This window comes from Xiphophorus hellerii, chromosome 22 (assembly GCF_003331165.1).
Source record: "Xiphophorus hellerii strain 12219 chromosome 22, Xiphophorus_hellerii-4.1, whole genome shotgun sequence".
NCBI classification, from domain to species: Eukaryota; Metazoa; Chordata; class Actinopteri; order Cyprinodontiformes; family Poeciliidae; genus Xiphophorus; species Xiphophorus hellerii.
Genome location: NC_045693.1, coordinates 24,577,009 through 24,591,651, shown reverse-complemented (window position 1 = coordinate 24,591,651; position 14,643 = coordinate 24,577,009). Strand labels below are relative to the sequence as shown.

Genomic DNA, 14,643 nt, shown 5'->3' with positions numbered 1-14,643 from the left:
ATACTTCTCCCAGACACCGACAAGAAAACAGAAAAACTAAAAAGGTATCGAATTGAGAACCGCAGATTGTCCAAAAAACTGGAAGAGAAAGAGACAGAAATTAAGGATCTCAAGCTTGAGGAGCAGAAGCTGCATCATGTGGTGAAGAATCTCAAATCTAAGTTAGACTATCTGCCAGAAGATGCATTGCATGAAGTGCATGTGAGTCAGACCAAATTTAAAGCTCTCAGAAGACAGATAAAAGCCCAAGAAGCAGAGATTAGTGCATATGTAGCAAGAATAAAACTGCAAAATGCCACCAACGAAGAGTTGAAGAATAAACTTAAAGACATCTCATTATCAAAGAAAAACAGATTTCCACCCATTGAGTCAAAAAATATCGAACTGAAATCTGAGGACTCAGACCCAAAGTCTATGAAGAAACCCCGAAAAATTGTTTATCTACCGCCTCTTCAAATCAGTTCATTTGGAAGAGCAAAAATGTAAAAGGATGTGGTTGTTTATGTTTGACTGCCTCTGGGCTATCACAATGACGTCATTGAGCACGTCATTGTCTCACGTGGGCAATGACAGCGAGACCTGGAGGGGCATGGTTGGGAGGAACGGTCCCCCCGATCTGAACTCGAGCGGTGTTCTGTTGCTGGACTTCTGTGCTCGTCACGGATTGTCCATAACGAACACCATGTTCAGGCATAAGGGTGTCCATATGTGCACTTGGCACCAGGACACCCTAGGCCGCAGTTCGATGATAGACTTTGTCGTCGTTTCTGCGGCCGCATGTCTTGGACACTCGGGTGAAGAGAGGTACGGAGCTGTCCACTGACCACTATCTGGTGGTGAGTTGGCTCCGGTGGAGGGGGAGGATGCCGGTCAGACCTGGCAGGCCCAAACGTGTTGTGAGGGTCTGCTGGGAACGTCTGGCGGAATCCCCTGTGAGGCGGAGCTTTAACTCCCATCTCCGGCAGAACTTCGAAGACGTCCCGGGGGAGGTGGGGGACATCGAGTCTGAGTGGACCGTGTTCCATGCCTCCAGGCGGCAGAATACTTTGAAGACCTCCTCAATCCCACCAACATGCCTTCCATTAAGGAAGCTGAGCCTGGGGACTCTGGGTTGGGCTCTCCAATCTCTAGGGACAAGGTCGCCGAGGTGGTTAAAAAGCTCCTCAGTGGCATGGCCCTGGGGGTGGATGAGATCCGCCCAGAGTTCCTTAAGGTTTTGGATGTTGTAGGGTTGTGTTGGCTGACGCGACTCTGCAATATCGCATGGACATCGGCGGCAGTTCCTTTGGATTGGCAGATTGGGGTGGTGGTCCCCCTGTTCAAAAAGGGGGACCAGAGGGTGTGCTCCAATTATATGGGGCCATGGTCTTGAGCCGGAAAAAGGTAGAGTGCCTTCTCCGGGTCGGGGGGTTGTCCTGCCCCAAGTGGAGGAGTTCACTTGGGGCAGTGAACTCCGGGATCTTGTTCACGAATGAGGAAAGAAGGGAACAGGAGATCGACAGGCGGATCGGCGCAGCATCTATCGTGAGGCGGGCTGGATGGATGGATGCCTCTGATTGGTTGTTTCTAGATAGCACTGGGAGAAGGAAGAGGAAATAAAATTTTCCCATATTATCTCTCATGCCATAATTTCGCAACATAATGATAGTTTCAACAAATATGTTAAAAAATGCCAAGCTAACACTGTGGACTGGCTGCAGAGCAGAAAGGAGGCTGTTTTTTATAATCATTTTATTATGAATGTTTGAATTTTTGTCAGTAGTAAAAATATTGATAATTGTAAAAAGAGCAAAGACACAGAGAAATCCTAGATTCCCTGGAATGATGCTAACTAGCTTGTAAATGAACAAAGTGTCGCTCACCTGTTTTTTTTACTGGGACAGAGGTCAAAGGTTATGTTGGGATTGGAGCTGCTGCTGACTGACTCGCCTGTTGTTAATGTGGTAAAAGGTACAGGGACAAGTTAAATATGCGAATATCTTGGAATTTCTTTTCCTTCGTTCATTAAATGCCTGTGAAATGGAGGCAAACAACAGTCTGTAGCTAAGCTAACTATGCTAAATGATTGATAGTCTCACAGAGTCTACCCACCACTCTTGGAAAAAAACTGTGCTACAAATTGACTCTCATGTCTTTTTCTCTCTCTTTTTGTTGAAAACCTGACTTTATTATTTTTCTAGGCAGCATAGTAACTGCCACAGTCGTTCTGGGGCCTCATGCATGTGCGGTGCCATATTTTATGCACAAGTCGGCATGTATAAAAATTAATTGGTTTGATGCTTCTTGGTCTAAATAACAATGAATGAATAACAAACAACATAACATGCAGACAAAATAAAGAAAATAAAAATAAACGAATGTGAAAACTTCACTCGAATGTAAATAGTACTTTACCTCAGTTTTTGTCTCATAAAGGTGCAACGCATTGGTCCGTGCATTGAAGCGCATGAAATGCATCTATGGGGTCATTTCATTCTCACTAAAAAAAGTAAACGGGGTTGGATCAACAGATTAACTCCAGACAGGTTTGATTACTTTAAGGTGATCAAGGTGTGTACTGTACTGTAACAATCATTTAAACGCTATTGTTGATGTGAAGTTTGTCAAAGTTTGCTCATTTATTCTTTCAGTATATTTTATTTAGTCAACAAGTTATTTTTCTCCTGGCATTTATTGCAGTTTAAGTTATTCTATGCAGCTCTTGACTTTGTAGTTACCATAGCCACCAGTGACCGTCAGCTCACCCCTCTGCCCCTTTGCTGCTGGCAGGTAGTGGGATCAGCTCTGTGTTTCTCTGTTTAATTGTTCTGTTTCTCTGTAGTTAGTATACATTTATTGCAGAAGTAGCTGGACTGATGTAAACCGCCAACTTGACTGTTCAGTATGCTCCCATTTTTTTTTAAATTAAAATGAACATTTCAGTTGCCAATTGTGTGATAGTCTTTGAATTTTTAATACATTAATTGTGGCATCATTTCTTCTTTTTATATTTTACAAAGAATCAAGAAAATTATGGACAACCCTGAGCATCCTCTTCATGAGACTGTCACAGAAAAACAGTGTCTTCAGTCAGAGGCTCCTTCAGTTTCGCTGTGGAACAGACGGCTACAAGAAATCCCGCCCTCGCCATCTACTCCTTAAAGAATCTTGAAAGATTTAAATTAGAAAAGCATTTATTTTTCCATTTGGGATCAATGACGTATGCTTGCGTTTTAATATGTATTGTTGTAACGTCTCTAAGTGTCCACGCGGGGGCAGAGTGACTCCAATTAACTCAACTCAGTCAGGGGAGAGAAACTACAGCGTGTTTTAATGGTCAAGCCGGAGAGGGCAAAAAAAAAAAAAAAAAGTCAATGAATCTTTCACTTAATTTAGCAGGAAGTTTTTTATAGGTGCATATGCATTTGCGCATTTTTGGTTGTATTTTGTGCACCTCGTTGCCCTCTCATGCATGCTGTGGCGTCTAAACATTTACTTAAAAGGTGGTGGGGAGGGGGTGAGGGACTCCCCACTTTGCGTCACATTCAGACTTCTCCTGACGCTCATTTACTCCAACCACCTCCAGCCTGCTGACAATACCGAAAACAAACCCAAAGAGCGCGTCCGCCTAATCGGCTGAAGGCTCGGGGAAGATCTGTCCGATGATTAGCCCTCTCCGACAGACGGGGATTAAAGCTGCTGGCCTCTAATTATTATAAAGCATTCGTCAGCACATTTCTCCACCCATTTCAGGGGCCGGCAGTAAAGCGGAGGCGGGGAGTGTGGATGTCCTGTTAGGTGCCTGGAGCCGACCAACGTCGGGGGACGCAGGAACTGGGAAATCCTCCCGAGGCAAGTCCCACGACGCAGACACGCCACGCTCCGCTCCGCTCCCTCCCTCCTTCCCTCCCCACGCTGGCATCCTGTGCTTTTCGGCTCAAGATGGCGGTGCAGGCAGCAGAAAAGGACGGAATAGTGAGTATTCCCAAAGCCACATCAGCGAGAGAAACCGTAGGTGGAAGGAATGGGGGGTGTGGGAGGAGGGATTGCGTTCATTTGTGCTTTCGGTGGGGGTTGCTAGGTAATGCGCGTCGTTATCTGGACGTGGAAGGGCTGTAAACGTGGAGCAGAGCGCAAAAAACTAGAGGAGGGTGGGTTTATGAGGGTGGTAGGGGGGAGGGGGGGGGGCCTCCTCTTTCATCCAACTATCATCCCATGCGTGGGGCTAGGGGGAGGAAATGAGGAGATCCAGCCCGGCGTGCCTTCACCCTACGCCGCACGGTGCTCAACACGCAATCAGCTCCCTAAACCTGCCAGATCGTCATTGTTGCGAACCGCGTAGAGCGAGGCCACAACAATTATCAATTATTGATCACACAGGCCCGCATCCTCACGGTGGGTCTCTGACCTCGGTCCTGCTTGCGTATCGGCTCCTGATTTGTGTCCTGTGTATCCTTTCAAGAACATGGACGGGGATCACACGCTGAACGACTCACTGGAGAACCCCGGTCTGATCTCACCCGACAAGGAGGACTTATCCCGTCTTTTGGTAAGAAATCTCTCCCCCCCCCGCACGTCCGTTCCCCCCCCCCCCGTACCATTGTTTGAGTCGGGCTTTGAAGAGTGTATCATCATACCCCAGTGTTTGATTTATGTATTTGTTTGGGTGGGGGTGGGGGGTGTTGTGCGCAGACGGTGCCTTTCTGCGGGCGCATCCGCGGCGGAATGCGACCGGGGAAGAAGATCATAGTGATGGGCATCGTCGATCTGGAGCCACACAGGTGAGATAAGGGCCTCACGAAGCGGCAGGCTCAGTCCAACCTCTGCATATCTATAATACTCTGAATACAAGTCTGATTGATGTCTAAGATAAAATCCTTTTTTTTTTCTTCTTCTTCACTTTGTCAAACTTGTACATCCACTTCATGAGGGCAGTGGAGCTTTAAATGTGCAGAGACGGGGCGTTTCCTCACCAGCAGGAAGAACAGAAAAGAGGGGGTGTGGGGGAGCTGTAGGGGAAAATATGAGGAATAAGAATCCCCAGTGAGGCAGAATTTGTTTGGGTGTGTCTTTTACCCTTCATGGAGACTTGTGTTGAATTTGAAGGGGGGGGGGGGAATCCTCCCCATGACCTCATCTTTCCTGCTGCTGGCAGAGAATTCAGAGTCCAAAGTTCATGTGAAAAATAAGAGCTGCTCCAACAGGCTGTCTTTGTTTCGCTTTTTTCTTCTTTTTATTTTTTGCTGTGTCTTGGAAAGTTTGCAGCAAGGATGAGGTGCTTGAGTATGTATGAGCTGCACAGCTGCAGGGGAGGGAGGACAAACAGAAACTGCAGCATGAGGGATTATGCATAATTAACACACACACTCACGGTTTGCTCTTAGAGAGCAACAGCAGAATTATTCATATGTCTCATCCCAGATTAGCTGCAGACGTGGACACGTTTGTTGCCCCCAATGGTGACGATGAGTAAAAAGCCTAGAGACGAGTCCATCTTTTATTGAAGTGGTCTAATTGCATTCAGTGTGAGAAACATATGTTAAGTAATTGTTTAGCATGTTTTCACAGGGAATAAATATGACGTGACACCTAGAGCCATTTCCTTAAATGGGGAGCGTAAGGGAAGACGTTGGATAACCTGGAAAGATTAAAAACAAAATAAGTTGGCACCTTCTTTAGCAGAGGTGCCAACATAATAGTAAATTTTTGGCTCTACTTTCCGACTCCAACATGTTTTATTGTCTCCTCAGCTTCGACGTCAGCCTGACCTGCGGACGGGATTCGGAAAAGGATGACCCGCCGTTCGACGTGGCCCTGAAACTCACCGCTAGCTTCGGCAACCGGCAGTTTCTGCGGCGCGCCCGCGTCTCAGGGAAATGGACGGATGAGGAAGCTTCCACCGCCTACTTCCCTTTCATCCCTGACCAGCCTTTTAGGGTAAGAGCTTCTTTGCTGTTAGTATCTCAACATAAGAAGAGGTGGTCCCTGAGATCTGCCAGGTCTTTACCAAACTTGGAAGTCAGGGGATCGAACACCAGAACCAAAGACCAAGACAGAATTTAGGGAGCTGATGTGCTGACATCACAAAATGACAATTGTTCCTTTTTAGACTCCTAAAGACTGAAATTGAACAATTTACATCTGACATACCCTGACTTTTATAAATTAAAATCGGATCTTTTTTTTCAAATCATTGAACGAATCGCACAAAAACATTAGCAGGTAGTTCAAACAACACTCTTCAGTGTGGAAGTGGAAAGAAGACCCTTCTGTACCAGTGAAGTGTTTAAAAACATGAGGAATCATGAAGGCTGTTGAACGCTTCCTGGAAGGAAGATGAATTTTATATTTAAAAACAACTGAACTGGTTGCTCAGCTGGAGGACGGGAAGCGCCTGTTATTATGCAAATTATGTAGGAAAGGAATGAAGACGGGTCGACGTCACCCTCCTGTCAAGCCCTTTAGGCAACAGCAGGTAACAGGATGTAGAATCTACTAAAGTGAAGTTGCCAGGTTTCATATACTTTTGAGGAATCCAGTTGTATTAGTCAGCAAACTGGATAAAGAAATGTTGGTGGTGTTTTGGAAATCTCACCGTAAATTCCACGGTCTCCTCCTGACTCTGCATTTGAGTAGACAGAGACTTATGTTGGCTAAAAACGGTAGAAACATTCAGTGGTATCGGACAAAATTGGTCATTTCTGTTGATTTCCTATCAAAATCAGTGATCAAAAATCGTCTGGAAGACCTTTGATCGGTGCAGCTTTAATACACAAGGCCATCCTCAGTCCTTGCAGCGTTAAAACCGAAACAAACGGCAGAAACCCCGCGCGCCGTCACGTGTGTCTAATGTTAACACAACCTGCATGTGTGCAGTGGTGTGTTTACAAAAACAGGCATCAGCTGCTCACATATAGGATGAAGTCAGTGCCGGGGGGGGGCGGAGAGAGAGAGAGAGAGAAAAGAGGGACGCTTCGGGTTGAACAGCTGTGACTCATCACTGCTAGACACGAGGGCCCGGATGCTCATTCACATTCCGCTCTAATAAATTATGAATCGCGATCAGCCAGAAATAGTTTGAGTTTAAAGTTATCCTGGACTTCCACGTTAATATGCGTTGTGTCTGGGCGTCCTTTCTGCCTCTCGCTGCCGTCTCTGTGATAAGGCGATCGTTGCTCGTGGTGGGTGCGCAGTCAGTCAGGAGCTGGGGCCTGGAGATTACAGCTTTTTGTTTGAAACAAAGTGGAGGCATGTGGACAGACACATGATGATCTGTGGTTTTTACAGTGAAAAGGCTTCCCCCCCCCCACCCCCCACCCCCCCTCCCCTGCTGATCTCTTTATGGAAACAGGCCTGTTATTGGCAGGGAAAGCTTCCTGCGGTCTAAGGAGTGGGTGGATGTCTTACCAGTGTGGTTTATGTGTTTATTACTGTATTTGGTCAAAAGTTGAACTTGCCGTGATCGGGAGCATGCTTCGGGTCAAACTGAACAAGTGGGGCGAGGGGGAAGCACTAATGGGTCCAAAAACCTGGCCCTGTTTATAAAATGAAATTAAAAATTTTACTGAATAAACCAACTGGGGAAAAAAAAGTGTAAGAAACGAGGATTGCTTAATTACTTTTCTAATGACGAATGTGTAAAATCTGTTATAAAAATAGCTGTAAAACCATAGTCAAAAGCTGATGCAATATCTCTCTCTGGCTAACGCATTAATTATTTTCCGGTGCAATAAGCAGCATATAATGAAGTCGGGTTTTTTTTTTCTCATTTGTCCCTTTGAAAGCACAAACTCTTGAATGGATTTTAACTGAGATTTTATGCTGTAGACAAAGAGAAAGCAGCCCAGCTTTGTGAAATGAAGGGAAAATTGTACATGATTTTTTTTAATTTAAATAGTAATAAATAATAATAAAATCTTAAAAAGGTTAGTGGGTTATATCTCTACCATCTCTGCACATTTAGAGACTAAAAATAGTCTCCATTCTTCTGTGCAAAATCCCTGGAGCTCAGTTAGTTAGGGTGGAGTGTATGTGAATGACAAATCTTAAATCTAGCCGCACACTCAAAGTCAAATGTGAGTTTGTGCTTTGACTAGACCGTTCAGTAACCTTAATATACTTTAATCTAAACCATTCCGTCGTAGCGTTAGGTGCATGTTTAGGATCACTGCTTTGCTAATTTCAGCTTTTGTTTCACAAGTTCCACTGGCAGATTTTTTTTCACTTGCAAGACATTTTTCCCCCGTTATAAATGAAATAATCTGCCAGTGAAACCTCACTTTAAGATATATATATACTGTATATATTATGAAATTATTTGCTTAAAACAAGCTCCTATATCTTGTGTACAATGATATTTTCACTAGGAAAAAACAAAAATACTTGATGACATTAAATTAATAAATTTTTTTTTTTGCTGTGAATTTTATGGTCGCTACATGACAAACTGGAAATGGTTAAGGGATAGATAGACTGAATAAGCTGTTGAAAATGGGGGGCTGGAGGACGGGAGAAAAGTTAATGAAACAAATAAATTTTGTCCCAAGTTACATTTTTATTGCAACCTGCTTTTTGAGTCTGAATCTTTTCAGTTATTTTTCTTCCGGCTGAAAATGTAACTTGCTAAATTAAAACGCGTGTCTTTTTTTTTTTTTTGAGGTCTTCTGCCCCTGCTTTCCTTTATTTTATCTGCCTCCTTTCTCTCCTTCCCTCCCTGCAGATTGAGATCCACTGTGAGCACCAGCGCTTCCGGATATTCGTGGACGGACACCAGCTCTTTGACTTTTATCACAAAGTAAAATCCTTGCCCTCAATCGACACAGTACGGATACAAGGAGACCTACAGATCACCAAGCTCGGTTAACGCTCCCTGCTCTTCCCACTCGCAGGAGATCTGCTTTTGCGTGTGTGTGTGTGTGTGTGTGAAGCAAAGACTTGATCACAAATGACCACGCGCACACACACTAGCGCTTTACATCGTCCCCGGTAAGCCGTCATGCAGCGCTGCAGCATTCCATGTTGGGGGTGAAAAAGCTCTCTGTTTAGGTGAGGATATAACGTGTTTCTGCTAAGTTTTTTTTCTTTTTTTTGTTTTGAACTTTATATCCAGTCACTAATTTAAGCACTAAAACCCTCGTAAGTAAAAGCAAACCTCTGAAATTAAAAGATTGTTTGCGAGGAAAATTTGAGTTCAAGATTGGAAAATTTACTGTTTGTTTGGATTATGACCAAACAAGCTTTCAAGGATTCTTTAATAGAAATTATACTTCAGATGAAAACAAATAAATCTGCTCATATTGTTCAACAGTCAAAGCAAATTTACCAGTAACTGCTGCACAATGGGTTTTACTCCAGATAAAAATGATGTCAGGAATATCACAGTTTTGTTTTTTTTTCCCTGTATGTTTGGTTTCCATTTGTTTCAAAGCTCAGAGATGTCAATTCAGTTCAAATTTAAAGTCTTATTACTGCAGAACTAAAACTTTCCGGCCTATTTGCTACTTTCCGCCGTTGCACTTTCAACTCTTGTGCTCTCCGTGAGGTTTATCCTAGTTTGCGTGATGATGTGCTGCAGCCTCCCCGACCGGAATACCTAAAAACCAGGATTATATCGAGACGGCCCATATTGCTGTGTGCTGCGTTGGCAGGCGGATTTCTGGCGACTCCTGCAGATGGAAAGCAGAAAATCGTGTTGAAATGACTTATTTTGTGTAATTGGCTTAACTTCAAGAAAATCCTTCAAACCTGAAAGAAGGGCCACGTCATTGGCGCTACTTTGAATGTACGGCGTGCATGTTTCCATGGTCGTGCAGACGACACAGCGATGTACATAATTCATTTGAAACGTTTAATAGTTCAGCTGTTTTTGCAGTGTGGATGTCGAGGTCACAGTTCAGGAACGTGTGTGTGTGCTTTTTATTTGTGTTTTCTGAATCGTTCCACAGCAGCTCATAGCGAGGCAGAGCTTTATTGTCACCAGCAGCTCCTTCTAAAGTCTTACTAGTAACAATGCGATGCACCAGTCTGTCACTATGACTGTTCCACTGAAGAACCCTTTTTTTTCCCCCTCGGTTATGACAATTCTGCACTAATTGTCGTAGTAAAACTGCTAAAAGTCGTACTTCCCGTTGGTGCTGCGATTGCTCCTCGTCCAGTGTTAACATTTTTACAGGGCTGTAAGTTCCTGCTGAAGCTCCATAAGATGAAATGTACTAAAGTTTCACAGAGAAAGCGAAGGCTGTGGGTTGCCAAGTTGGGGTATGCTGATTAAAATATAGCATATTTTATCAACCGCCATGTTACTGGGTGGTCGATTAAGTTTGTCGAGTATTACTTTAAAAAAATATTCAGCATTGATGTTGCATCCAGTTTCTCTGAATTCAGAACATGTATCTGGAAATTACATCAAAATTTGTTGAATTGTTAACTGTTATTAGCAAATAATGCAATTATCTCACATCAGTGTGCTTTAACACTAAAGAGACGTGTTCACAAGCCGATATCGCAGACTGCTGGGTTTGTGGTTGGGTTTAATGTAATGCAAAAACAGTTTCTTGCTGCAATGTTTACTATATTTATTTGGCTATTGAAGTTGGGGCTGTTGGACACCTCCAGCTTTGTAAAGACATCAAGGGGCGTTCTTGTTATAATGAACTAGCTGAAACGTTTTTTGGGTTTTTTTTCATAATCTTGCTCTAATGTCATGAAATAGATAATTGTAACTTTAAATAACCAGTCACAAAGCCCAATTTTTGCTGTGGATAGACTAAAACTGATAGTCTAGAAGAAAAATTGCCACTGATTGGTGACATTGATCTAGGCTGAACCTGTCTCAGGCCTTCTACACACGTAGCCAGGTCTTTATAAAAACAAACGTCTCCGTCACATTGTTTAAAAAAAAAAAAATTGTACACATGAAATCTGTTTCTGAAAAGTTTTCATCCACATTAACTTGCATAAATACGTCTCTGAGTGTTGTTTTAAACATGCCAGACCCACAGAGGGCGGTCTAGTGCTAAGCTATAACCAATGTCAGCCAATCATTTTGATTGATTGGCTGATTGCTCGAGAACAACTTCCTGTTGGGGATTAAACATGGCGCCAGGAGGTATATTTTTGTTTTTGTGGAGAGGTTGAACTGCTTTTAAATCGTATTAGAAAGTGACGTTAAAAAACACAAAGCGATGTTGATTGGGAATCATTTCAAAGTGAGCATGTGGCTATGTTGGCTCATGAATACGCAGGACTCCAAGTCTCATGTACACACGGAAAGACAAATATGGAGGTCTTTTTTAAACATAGACTTTGGTCTGAATTTATATAAATGCGTGACTTTAGTGATATTAAACAGTTTTTGTGAGGGAGAAAGGCCAAAATGAATAAAAAATGTTGTTTTCCTTGATATCTGGCTACGTGTGGACTAGGCCTAAAATTCAAACAAAACTAAAGAACAATGGTTTGTTTGTTTTTTTTTCTTGTGAAGGATATTTTCAGGAAAATTTTGTAGAAAGAAATTTGACCTCGGACACCGTCCGGTGTACTCCACGTTGATCACAAAGAGTTCAAAGGTTTTTCTGTCGTCGCTGCTGTGAACCTGGAGTAAGCCATGACATCTGTGCCCTCGGCGGCGCGCTGACTTCACCGCCTAGAACTTCATCCGCCATATCGCTTTTTACACGTTTTCTTTTTCTCCTCATGCCGCATCCATCAAAATCTCTCTGTGTGCACCAACTGTTCGTTCCCTCCCTACTGTAGCAATAAATAACGTTGCTGCTGTGTGAGCGAAGGCTGGTCTGAGGCAGAGCGCCTCTTTGAACCGGGTCTTCCTGAGTTCAGTCCTCGTTCTTCGCTGGCAGGCGTTTCGTTTATTTCGGACACAAACGGAAGACGCGCGCGGTGTGGTATGCGAGTGTGCTGAGAGGTCAGATCAGATCTGTACATGATGTGTAAATGTGCATTGATGGTGTTTGGTATACTCCCTTGTGGTTTTTTTTAGGTTTCCGAACAGTGACTATTGCTACTGCCGCAACATGTTGATATGGTCTTACGTGACGAGTGAGAGTGACTCGGTGCTGGTGGTAGATGTGTGTTCAGTTCAGTGTCATGTTTTTGGTCCTCGGCTGTTTGCAGAGTTGACTGCTGCAGGAATTATGGGGGAGGGAGATAAACAATTGAGAAATTATAGCTCTGTGTTTATGTAAAGCTTTCTCAGCTGGGACTCTCTGCGCCTGTCATAATTGGTCATTTGCAAGTTCGTTTTTTTTTTTTTTGGTGTTTTTCTTTTTTCTTTTTTTTTAGTGGGTTGTACTAGGCCCGGGTCTAAATCAGATCCTTACGGTATAACGTTGCCAGAACCAAAGCCTTTTAAGATAAAAACAAATGCATAACATTCTATGGTTGCTTTTATTTAACACCATAAAAGTTCCTACTGCTGCTAAAATAGTTTAGCATATTACAAGTTTAATAACATCTATGATAATTTTTCGTTACACTGATTTCAAAACAAAGACCTGAGCAAAACTGCGACTCCTGAAATCAATGCTGATCTTGGTTGGATGGCTCTTTTTGGGTAGGATTGTCAGTCTTAAAGGAGGCTTATTGTGCAAAATTTGTATTCTGCACTTTTTTGTATTTCCGTTCCGAGTTTCTACTGCTTCTAAAAATAGCACAATTGCTTGGTGGGGAAAAAAATCCACACAGATGTTTTTTGGTGTCTGGAAATATAACCCGTTTCAAAGTCCTTCACAGAGTAACGATGCAAATCAGCAGGAACTGCGCCTCACCTAGTAACCCAAGCCGAACTCCAGCACGTTGGTCAGCTGGTTTTACTTCTGTGTGCACTGTACAATGGCTGCTGGAGAGGTTTGTTGTTGACTCACCATTCAGACACCAGTTGCTGCATTCTTGTTGGTTGCGCAGGAGGCTCTACTAATGCTTTTCAAAGATGTACGGTTGTATAATTACGCATTTGTTTTGTTATTTTCACGCTGGAGGGCGTGGCCAGCAGCAGCTCATTTGGATTTAAAGTGACAAGAGGCCCTAAAACGTCTCATTCTGAAAACTGACCAGACAGAAAAACGTAAGCAAAAAAATATAAACATGTTTTTTTGGGGTTTTTTTTAATAGACCTATCCTAACCTGGTCACATAATAAGTCACCTATAAGTGTTAATCAACGCTTCTTTGTTTGCTCCACTGTCACTGTATAAAGGTATTTCTACGCAGTAGAAACAAGAAAACAAATGACTGTGTGCAACAACAGGTGTGAGAGGGGCAGCAGCTCCGTCACAGCCAAACCCAACTGTTGCACCGTCTTGACCATCTCGTTGAAAAGAAAAACGTGAAACTGTTACGAATGGTATTCAGAAAACTTTAGCGGGTTTTTTTTTTTATTTGTTTCTTTTTAAAACCTTGACCCCGGTATCCATGCCATGCCTAGGTTGTAACCATGTCTGCTCGTATGTTCCTCCTTTGTTCCGTTGCACTTTAACCCCACCTTTGAGAGTCCCGGTTTGGTACGTGCGCTCAGAAAGCTTCTGTTCTGTACTTGTTGATCTCCTTATGATCCCATGAATCCTCTACAAAGTCATTTAAAGTAAACTCCATTTCCCAGATAACTCTGGGAAATGTTTTTTTTATTTATTTATTTATTTTTTTTTACTCCAGACTGTTCCATTATTTGCTCTACAAACCCATTTAAAATGGAAAAATGTAACCGAAGAACTGAATGTCTCTCTCTTTCTGATTGTAACCGGTTTAAACACAACCCGGCTCCTACTGCCGCCAGAATTTATTCCCAGCTGTGTTCAAGTAAGAAAATCCACATCTTATTTTGAAAGCTCCCAGTTGATACGTGTGCTACCCTATTTTTATTTATTTATTTTTTAAGATGTAGGTACTGGTGGGTGTGGCCTCAGGGGATTCATTTTGTACATTTTATGAATGAGTTATGAGGCATAAATATGTGCGTGGCTCGTAAACGTAACTGTTGCCCCTCCCAACCCCCCAGTTTCTGGTTTGGTCTAGCATGCTGTTCATTTTCTCTTCATCATTTAGTGTTTGTTGAGGCTGTTTACAGAAAAGTATGAATAGAAATGTTCTGTTCCAGTACACGCCTTGATTGCAAGCTAAAGGATTAGGAAGAAGAAATGCCAACTATTTCAATATCTAATTGCTAATATTTATTTATTTTTTTCCCTTCCAGTTGGAACAACGTCCTAAAAGTGCGAGAAACTAAAACGGCTGTTGTGTGAAATACTCCATCCCATTTATTTACAAAGTGTCCTAGTAGAAGTAGGCCGATCTCTTTCTAATGTGTTGTGTGGTTGTACAGGTCATTTTCTAATAATTTATTGTAACCTGCAGGATCAGTGAGCCTGCTCTATGACGCTGTCTAAATAAAGGCATATTGAGAGTCACAGTTTCCAATTTTGTGCAAACTTTACATTTCTTCCCCGGGGGCGGGGCAGGGGGCGGGGCTTACACTTTGCCATTAACCAACAGGTCTACAGAGTTGGATCGTCTCCAGTTGGTTTAGCTGTCGGATTATTTGTCATGGCGGTTCTTGGAGCCGCTGTCCGAGTGTGTCGTTATAGAAATCACAACATGGAGCAATCCTGAAAATACGTGAGGGAAAAAAAAAATTATTCATCTTATTAGTCGGTCA

At 42.9% G+C, this 14,643-nt stretch overlaps 1 protein-coding gene across 1 annotated transcript; it reads left to right on the top strand.

The window, feature by feature from the left end:
* Window positions 1–3,788: 3,788 nt before the first annotated feature.
* Window positions 3,789–14,391, top strand: lgalslb (lectin, galactoside-binding-like b). Its single transcript, XM_032553362.1, has 5 exons — window positions 3,789–3,954; window positions 4,442–4,528; window positions 4,672–4,760; window positions 5,730–5,916; window positions 8,699–14,391. The coding sequence occupies exons 1-5, from the start codon at window positions 3,922–3,924 to the stop codon at window positions 8,840–8,842; spliced, it is 540 nt and encodes a 179-aa protein (XP_032409253.1). The 5' UTR covers window positions 3,789–3,921; the 3' UTR covers window positions 8,843–14,391.
* The last annotated feature ends 252 nt before the right edge of the window (window positions 14,392–14,643 follow it).

Coding starts and splice junctions, on each gene's coding strand:
- lgalslb (XM_032553362.1), top strand. CDS start 3,922: ATGGCGGTGCAGGCAGCAGAAAAGGACGGAATA. Junction 3,955..4,441: donor CAGCAGAAAAGGACGGAATA/GTGAGTATTCCC, acceptor TATCCTTTCAAG/AACATGGACGGGGATCACAC. Junction 4,529..4,671: donor AGGACTTATCCCGTCTTTTG/GTAAGAAATCTC, acceptor TGTTGTGCGCAG/ACGGTGCCTTTCTGCGGGCG.